Genomic DNA, 9,399 nt, shown 5'->3' with positions numbered 1-9,399 from the left:
CTTTGAAGAGGCATGTTATCATACCCCAATTTTGACCCTGAATCGCCGAATCAATGCATTCATAGAACCATTAACATCATATGCATATCATAACATGCATAATGTCCAAATTATCAGTCAAAATAATTTCTCGGATTTACAGACAGATCGGTCAAACTGAATCTCACTTGTGCGTAAAATCAGTGGACAAAAAACATTCAAAATCGAGCTTATAGACGTTAATTATATTAATCTACATTTCACGTAGTTTAACCTGGCGTGCTTGTTTTATTTTTTTGACTTGTTTTAGTCGCATTTTGATCAGTTTGGGCCTGTTAACCGATAAAAATTTATTTCAAAATTAAATCAAATGTTGTATATTTTTGAGAAGTTTATTTCATGTTGATTATTTTGGTGCGGTCAATTTATTTTTCGGGCATTTTTGCGCCTAGCTTTTTTATTTTAGATGCTTTTATTTTTGTATTTTTTTCAGAGTGTCTAGAAAAATTAAATAGAATTATTGGTGTTTTTATATATTTTTATTTTATTTATTTTTTAATATTTAATTTTATTTAGTTTTAGTTAATACTATTTAATTTTGTTTCTAAAGTGAGCACCAAGGACATTTGTGAATTTTTAAAATTATTAAAAACCCTAATGTGATAGGTATATATATTAGTGATGTTGAGAGAAGAAGGCACAAAGAAAAAGGGGAAAATACAGACACAAACGCGGCTGGAGAATGAGATCCACTTTTCTCAAATTTTCTATACAGTAAACAATTTCAATTGTTTCTAACATTCTTCCTTGTCGGTTCTCGTCGTCATACGGCATGTGAGCTAGTGGATTTTATACTTGTTTACTTTTCTGTGCGTCCATGTTATTTGATACATATATAAATATATTATGTGTTACTTTATATTTATATATATATATATATATCACTACGCCAAAAATGACTTTTAACAGCGCATCTTAGACAGCGCTTTTAAAAGAAAGCGCTGTCTAAGGTTAAAATTAAAATAAAACACGGAAAATGTACCAAAAAAATAATGAAAGCGCTGTCTAAGGGGGGGTCTTAGACAGCGCTTTCTAAAAGCGCTGTCTAAGACCCCCCCTTAGACAGCGCTTTTAGAAAGCGCTTTTAAATATATACCTTAGTCAGCGCTTTTGATAAAGCGCTGTCTAAAGTCTTTAAATTAAAAAAAAAATTAAAACCAAAAGCGCTGTCTAAGGGGGTTTAGAAAGCGCTTTTGGAAACTCATAATCACAGAACACATAATCACAGAACTTCTCGAAGACACCAATGGCGGTCTCGTCATTCTCTCTTCAGGTCTCTCTCTATCGAAACTCATTTCATCTCTTCTCCTTCTTCACTCCACTTCTCAGGGAACACTTCTCATTCTATCTCCTTCCTCCGCCACTCTCAAATCCAAAATCAATTTCCATCTCAAAACCCTAAACCCCCAATTCTACCAAGTCCCCGTCGAAATCACCGCCGACCTCCCCGTTAACCACCGCCACTCCCTCTACTCTTCCGGCTCCGTCTGTTTCATTACCCCTAGAATCCTCATCGTTGATCTTCTCACTAATAAACTACCTGCCTCAATTATCTCCGGACTCATCATCCTCAACGCTCATTCCGTTTCGAAGACTTCCACTGAAGCTTTTATTGTTAGGATTTTTCGTTCTCTCAATCGAAGTGCGTTTGTTCGTGTTTTCTCCGATAGGCCACAAGCGATGGTTTCGGGTTTTGCGAAGGCGGAGAGAACTATGAAGTGTTTGCATATTCGTAAGCTGCATCTTTGGCCGAGATTTCAGGTTTATGTTTCGCATATGGTTTCTTCTGGGTCCTCCTTATATGATTTTGATCTTTTCTGTCCAGCTTTTGTTCCTCATATTTTGAATTAACTAGAACTTAGAAGTTTGAATTTTGAAGTATAACTGAAATTGCTGAATATTTTTGTTATCTAAAGAGAACAATGGGAGTATGGAATGTAGAAGTGTAGCCTAAGATGCAGCTTTGTAGATAGAACTAGTGAAGCACAAAAAGTACCATATAACAATGTTATCCAAGTTTTTTATTTTGATAATTGATCTATTTGACATGTGAAATTGTATTGTAGGTGGTGAATCAACAGCCGATAATTGCCAAATACTTCAATCAAGAGTTAATAGATTGAAATCGGACAAATATCAGATTGATTCGGACAAGTTGAAAGGCTACTCTTGTGATATTAATTTTACTGGTAAGCAAGCATGGCCCTTTATCTGTCTTTTTTTTAACATTGAACATGTCCTTTAACCTATTGTATGCATTTTACCAATAAAGAGTTCTTTATTGTATGCTATTAGAGGAGAACCAAATGTTAGTAGTATTTTGTAGCGCCTTCTTTTGCTCCCATTTTCTGTGTGTGTGTTAAGTGAGGGGTTATTCCTGTAATTTGTTTTTCTTGGCTTTATGTGCTGCATATGAATTTGGCCATGGATGGATGTTATGTTTTGACTTTTGACATGGAATGCTATATTGAAAGCCAGTCCTTCATTTTGGCTGATATTGATTTGTGAGTTCTATATCTTCCACACAACTACTTTTAGCCATCTTGTTCTTTTAGGAAAATGTTTGATGCTAAAATTTTTACAATTAGAGAGAAACCTAATAATTTTCATCAATGAACAGACAAGGAGCTTGATATAATTGACATGGCTGTTTATGGTGATGTAATCCGGCCAGGAAACCAGTGTAGATGCAGAACTGTTGATGAAATGCTTGGAAAATTTAAGGCAAAAGCAAAAGACAACACAGATGCGTGCAAGTTGCCATAGCAGAGAATGAATCTTAGCTATAATAAACAAATTTTCAAGACGACTTGCATTAGTAACAGAAGATGAATCTTTTACCTTACTCTCTTTTCTTATTTTTCAGAGAAAACATTACAATTCTTACTTTCCTTCAGTGAAAACATAAGTTGTAAATTTTAGACAAAAGCACCCACTAGATTGTTGGGTAGTGCATCAGCAAGGGTCTATCCACATGGAAAAAAGAAACCATAGTGAAAGAGGTTCATAAATATTGCATATTTTAATACTTTTAAGTGATTTTCATGTGCAACATGAAGAATAATCTCTAACTTTTTTCCTTCAATCTTTTGGAATCACACAGGAGTTTGTGAAGCATTTAGAGTCCACTGGTGAGAGATTAGGTTAATTGGATTTGAATTAAACCACTCCACATGGTGTCACAAGAGACAAAATCAGTAGATATCTGAAAATCAATTATTTATATGAAAATGACTTATTTTCTTTTTCAGCCACTAGCAATGAAGATGTTGAATACAAGTATCTTCCTAGTTGTCCAGATGATGAGCCTCAGAAGAAAATTAATCAAGTAAGCTTATTTTAATAGCTTTTGTCTTTATGTAATATAGCAACTTGTTGATTAATTGTAATAGATAAATTCAATTATGTATGTAGGGTACCATTCTTAGCAACATTCAATGGAAGAAATTTGGACTTCTTTGTTTTGTTTGGATTGCAGTTCTTCTCTTGCAGATTGCCAAGGTAATTTTCTAATCTAGATTTTCGACCATCGAAATAGAAATACTACTACGGATTCATGATTAATAAAAGCTAAATTTGTAACAGAATTATACAGCTACATGTTCAATCAAATACTGGTTACTAACTTTGTTACAGGTGAGATTTTTAACTCAAATATTGAAATTTTCGAATTGACAATTAGTTACAAAATTTTAGGCTTTAAATTTTGTTGTTTTTATAGACACCAGTTACTGTTGGGGTTTCAATGTACCAAGCAATAGGCCTATATCAAGGGAAGAAGATTACAGTTTCTAAGCAAGATCATGGCACACATTGGCCTTTGCATCTTCTGATTGTATCACTTTCATGTGCTTTGCTAGCTGGAATATTGGGTGGACTTCTTGGTGTAGGTAGTGGATTTGTCATGGGTCCTTTGTTTATCGAATTCGGAATCGCGCCTCAGGTAGCAAGTGCCACGGCCACATTAGGAATGACATTCACAGCATCTATATCGGTTGCGCAATATTTTCTCTTGAATCGATTTCCGGTTCCTTATGGTAAAATTGAATGTCATGTTTCATAAGTCATCATAAAATTCAACTAGTTATACTAATATGTATCTTTCGTGGTGATTTGCAGCTCTGTATCTTACCATTGTGGCTACAATTGCAGCATACATAGGACAGAAAATAATTGACAGGCTTGTCAATATCTTTCAAAGAGCTTCTTTGATTATCTTTGTCTTATCCTTCACAATTCTTGTTAGTGCAATTGCACTAGGTGAGTACTTATTATCTCTATCTTGAATTAGTTTCTATATTTTAAAGTTTGATTTTACTGTGTTGAAGTTCTTTTGCTGTTTGTTCTTTCATTGCATTTGTATTCTATTTGATGTATCTTTAATGGTGCTTGCTGCTTATCAAGGTTTTAAACCACAGTCATTGTAATAGCTGCTTTGCAATTCTCCACAATGTGGAAATTTTAAGCTATTTTTTAACTTGTTTTAATAAGTTTGGTTGATTAATCACAGGTATAGGCAGTATGGCTTGTGGGAAAGGTATGCAGAGTTATATCCAAATGAAGATTTGATTTATACTGTTGGTGTTAGTGACTACACAAAAGATTGGTTATATGCACAGGTTACAAGGTACACTTAAAAATAATAAGTTTAAAGATCGGTTCTATTTTTTATTCACATAGATTAATTGTTATTATGTATATGAAATACAGAAAGAAAAATGAAGATATTTATGAAGGAACTACATGGCAAATAAAGTTTAACCTAGATGACGTGGAAAAAGATGAAATATATAAATTGCGATTGGCTCTTGCAAGTGCAAATGTCTCTGAATTACAGGTAAGGAACATGATGATAAAACACATTCAATTATTTTTACAATATAATCATGAACTTATAAAATACCTATATTTTATATTATCATGGCTCATTCAAATATTTTTGGTTTCGAATTTAAAGGTTCGAGTGAACAGTGTTAAACAAGATCCTCCAATATTTAGTACTGGAGTTATTGGAAAAGATTATGCAATAGGGAGACATGGCATTCATGGACTTTATTGGCTATTCAACATTGATGTACCAAGTCTTTTGCTATTCAATGGAGATAATACTATTTTTCTAACACAAACTATGGCTTTTGGTCCTTTGGCACGCTTTCAGGGAATAATGTATGACTATATTCGTTTAGAAGGTCCTGATTCTTGTTCTTCATATTAAAAGAAAACTAAGGTTTTAGTTGTATTCTGTGTGAAAAATAAGTTATTATGGTATGATATTTTTAATTGTCTGTGTTAAATTATGAATATTTTAAATTTTTGAAAGTATGGTCCAACAATTAATAGTTTATACATTAGTAAAAAAAAAGATGATGTGGGTGTTATTTTGAGCCTATTTGGATTTTCTAAAGCTTATTTGTTTATATTAATACTTATGAGATTATATATAGTAGTTTATAAAGTGTAGTTCTGGTGAAAATAGTTTAACATTTTATATTATGGAAATAATTTACACTTAAATATTTATATGATAAACAGTAAGGATTTCTTTGATTTGATTTTGTAAAATTATTTTTTAGTTTTTACAATTTCAAAATTATAAAATTTGTTTAGTTTAGTTTTACAAAATTATTTTTTATTTATAGGTTTTAAAAACTAAAGGGGGGGCTTAGACAGCGCTTTTTGAAAAGCGCTGTCTAAGGTATACCTAAAAAAATTAAAATAGGAGGGTCTTAGAAAGCGCTTTTGGCCAAAGCGCTGTCTAAGGGGGTGGGGCTTAGACAGCGCTTTTGAAAAGCGCTGTCTAAGGTATACCTAAAAAATTTAAAATAAGAGGGTCTTATAAAGCGCTTTTGGCCAAAGCGCTGTCTAAGGGGGGGGGGCTTAGACAGCGCTTTTAAGATTTAAAAAAGCGCTGTCTAAACCTTTAGCAGCGGAGGTTTAGACAGCGCTTTAAAGCGCTGTCTAAGGCTAAAAAAAGCGCTGTCTAAGGTCTTGTTTGTTGTAGTGTATATATATATATTGTGTGTGTTAGTTAATTTTTTTAGTGGTTTCGATTATGTTGCTTGGATCGGATCATGTCGATACGCTATTTGCATATATGTGTGCATGATGCGTGACATTTGTGTTAGTTCGATTCGGTTGCGATGATCGCATTCTTGCGTTAGCAATATTGTTAGTTTTTTTTAACACGTTTTATTTTATTTTTACTTTGTGTTTCTTTTTGATAATTTAGATCAGCACGATTTTGAACCATATTGTGATGATCACATTAAGTGTAACAAGCTAATGATTGATTTTTATTGGTATATGTGCGGTTCTATACTTGTTTATTGTTGTATTTCGATTTTATACGCGTATGATGGTTTAGCATAGTGGCGAACCGCTTTTTGTGCGCTTACCAATTCGCGTTTCGATTCGTAACTTTATGTTTTAATTTGATTTTTTATCATATTATTATTTCTTGATTCGACTTGCAATGAACGCTTGTGCATTAGCAATTTGCATGCTTCAATTTATGCTAAAAACAACGATCCAACATCATTATGTTTATATCGAATTAAATTTCTTGTGGTGGCCTTTGCACGTCTTCGCGTACGCGACTTTGATTCGCGTCTTTGCGTCATGATTTTAATCCTTGCATTTTTTCACTTTATTTTTCTAAATTATTTGTTGTGGACGTGTGATGCAAATATTGTATATGTTCTCGTATTTATTTTTATTATTTATTATTTTTTTATCATTGTCGAATGCTTGTATATATATTCGGATCTTGCGATGTTTGATTTACGCCTTGTGCTTGAGTTCATGTCGTTACATTTGAATTCGCATCCATTCACGATCCAAGTCGCACCTTTCGCGTTACCATTTGTGTCCATCCTATTTAATCATCGATTTCAATTCATTTCTAATCACTTACCCAAAATCATTTTCAAAATTATTTCTAAAGGCAAGTCAAAAGCTTGATCCAACGTCAAGCTATTTTTAAAATCATCTCAAAACCAACCCATTTGACTTTTCTTTTCAAACCGATTCCACTATCCCAATTTATCAACCATCCGCATTCAAATCATTTTCTAAACCATAAAACCACTTCAATTTTTTCATAACCGTAAACAAACCTTGATCAACATCGAGTGCATTTTCTCAATAAAACTTCAAAATACTTAAAAATACCCAAAACACTTTTTTAATAAAGATGGAAACGGAACGGGGTGAATACCACGAGCTCCTGAGACTAGGATTCGAGATGGATATCTCTCTAATCCAAGCTCTCGCCATCGCCAAAAATACATCAAACTCATTAAAACTTTTTTTGCCTTTTGGCACAACCAAAACCTTTTCAGAAACGAAAGATATTTTGTCTTAAGCAGATGGAAAACAATGTTTCGTCCACAAATGTTGAGTTGAGAAAAATGGCGTGAATGTGATTTGTAAATCCATTCAATGTGGTGCAAATTTCCGCTTCTTACTTGTTTTGGGTAAAATAATATTTTCCGTCGATTAATACAAGATAGTTTTCGCTAAAATTGACCAACAAACAATAAAAAATTTAACCCAGAACTACGTGTGCCTTGACTTCTCTTTTGAGATACGTAGGAGCAGGATTGCGAAATCTTGTCAAGCCCACTAATAAAAAATAAACCTTTTGTCCTCTTCTCTACCCTCTTAATAACTCGAGAAGCCTAAATTCTAAATAAACACTAACACGTATGTCATACCCCAAAAATTACCCATCATTTTTCCTAAAAAAAAAAAAAAAAAAAAAAAAAATTTAATTAATTAATTAATTAATTAATTAATTAATTAATTAAATAATTAAAATAAATAAATAAATAAAATATAACAAATTATTTTGGACTTGGGTCTCCCTCATTCCAAGCCCATTACCCACGAAATTAGTCTATAAATACTGAAGTTTCAGTAGGGGGAGTTAGACTTGAAGTTACACTGGGAGTTTACACTGGGAGATTCACTGGAGAAAGAAGGAAGAGAAGCAAAACACTCTGAGGTTTCCTTGGAACAAAACCTTGAGGAAAAAGAAAGAGAGAGAACAGAGAAGGACGGATAGAAACTTTGGCATAGGAACCCTGCCTACCCGGAGAATTCAGAGTAAAGAAACCCTGAAGGCAGCCCATCTGCACCGAAGCCATCGTCGTCCAATTCCCGCTGCCTAACTTATTCCGATACTACAAGTGGTCAATCCCTTCAACCTTGAATTGGCAAACAGGTTTGTGTATCTCTATTGTTTATACTTTCAATTGGCCATATCTACATATATAATGCATCATGATTAAATGTTGATATATAATTTGCTTTCGTATGGGAATTTAAATATGCCTGAATACCCTGAATGTTTGACCATGTTATTCCTGTGATAAAATGCCATAAAATTCAAAGTTCCTAACATGGGGCTGTTTTCAAATTCAAAATCCGTGGCCTTCGCTAGGCGAGGCAGAGGCGAACGAGACAGTACCTGATTCTTCTAGTCTGTTTTTTTTATGTTTTTATCATAGCCATGCATTATTTATCCTATCCTATTTATTGTTGTGATATTTCTCCGGTGTAATCTTCGATTGCACCCTGATTTGGTGTTCTGACATGTTTCTTTTTTTGAGTTTCGTAAAGGTTCACATATCCCAGGAAAAGGTTATTGGCTAGGTATTCCACTTTATTTGTGGGATACCCTTGTGGAGTTTCACCCTAAATTAATTTTTTAATGTATTAATTTCTAATGTATTAATTTTTTAATATATTATTTTTAATAATTTTAATGTGGAGTTTCATCCTAATTATATAATTAATTGTAAAACTTTGCCTTTGAATAAGTGATCTTGGACCTCTCTTTGTTGCCTTATGATTACGATATTACGGTCATGTCCCGCGAACGTGGGGATACCCTTAGCAAAGACCCTTCGGTTAAATCATCATAAAATAAATTATAGTCCCTCGGATGTTGCCTTCGAATATACAACTTTGTCCCTCGATGACCCTCCGATGTTGCCTACGGTTAAATGATGATAGTCCCTTCGAATGCTAAGGTATCCTCATAACTGTTGCCTTCAATGACCAATCGATGACCCTACGATGACCCTTTTACATCCAAAGGATAAAACTACTTATTTCTCAATAATAAGGACAGTTTTACCCTCATAAGGATAGGAAATGCCCGTAAAGACCTTGGGTCGGTATAACTCTTAATTGCTGGCTCACAACTTAAAACATTTTTTTTTGCACCTCACACCTTTCAAAATGCCTTTAGAAAATCACCACTTGGTATACATTCATACTAGAATCATTACCGAGTTATATTTTTCTAAACAATTTTCAAAACTAAAACGGGATAACCACTTTGTATACATTCAT

General features: G+C 33.5%; 2 protein-coding genes across 2 annotated transcripts; both read left to right on the top strand.

The window, feature by feature from the left end:
- The first annotated feature begins 1,285 nt into the window (after positions 1–1,285).
- On the top strand, positions 1,286–4,325 carry LOC127108222 (sulfite exporter TauE/SafE family protein 3-like). The gene is made up of 11 exons (XM_051045652.1): positions 1,286–1,312; positions 1,369–1,771; positions 2,106–2,228; positions 2,660–2,763; positions 2,991–3,041; positions 3,143–3,170; positions 3,291–3,367; positions 3,454–3,540; positions 3,625–3,675; positions 3,761–4,076; positions 4,159–4,325. The coding sequence occupies exons 1-11, from the start codon at positions 1,286–1,288 to the stop codon at positions 4,323–4,325; spliced, it is 1,434 nt and encodes a 477-aa protein (XP_050901609.1).
- A 96-nt stretch (positions 4,326–4,421) lies between these two features.
- LOC127108211 (uncharacterized) lies at positions 4,422–5,258 on the top strand. Its single transcript, XM_051045644.1, has 4 exons — positions 4,422–4,443; positions 4,531–4,666; positions 4,750–4,876; positions 4,997–5,258. The coding sequence occupies exons 1-4, from the start codon at positions 4,422–4,424 to the stop codon at positions 5,252–5,254; spliced, it is 543 nt and encodes a 180-aa protein (XP_050901601.1). The 3' UTR covers positions 5,255–5,258.
- Positions 5,259–9,399: the final 4,141 nt, after the last annotated feature.

Source organism: Lathyrus oleraceus, chromosome 1 (genome assembly GCF_024323335.1).
Source record: "Lathyrus oleraceus cultivar Zhongwan6 chromosome 1, CAAS_Psat_ZW6_1.0, whole genome shotgun sequence".
In the NCBI taxonomy this organism is placed as follows: domain Eukaryota; kingdom Viridiplantae; phylum Streptophyta; class Magnoliopsida; order Fabales; family Fabaceae; genus Lathyrus; species Lathyrus oleraceus.
This window is presented reverse-complemented; position numbering and strand designations above follow the sequence as displayed.

Coding starts and splice junctions, on each gene's coding strand:
- LOC127108211 (XM_051045644.1), top strand. CDS start 4,422: ATGGTGCTTGCTGCTTATCAAG. Junction 4,444..4,530: donor GGTGCTTGCTGCTTATCAAG/GTTTTAAACCAC, acceptor TGTTTTAATAAG/TTTGGTTGATTAATCACAGG. Junction 4,877..4,996: donor CAAATGTCTCTGAATTACAG/GTAAGGAACATG, acceptor TCGAATTTAAAG/GTTCGAGTGAACAGTGTTAA.
- LOC127108222 (XM_051045652.1), top strand. CDS start 1,286: ATGGCGGTCTCGTCATTCTCTCTTCAG. Junction 3,171..3,290: donor GAAGCATTTAGAGTCCACTG/GTGAGAGATTAG, acceptor TTTCTTTTTCAG/CCACTAGCAATGAAGATGTT. Junction 4,077..4,158: donor TCGATTTCCGGTTCCTTATG/GTAAAATTGAAT, acceptor GGTGATTTGCAG/CTCTGTATCTTACCATTGTG.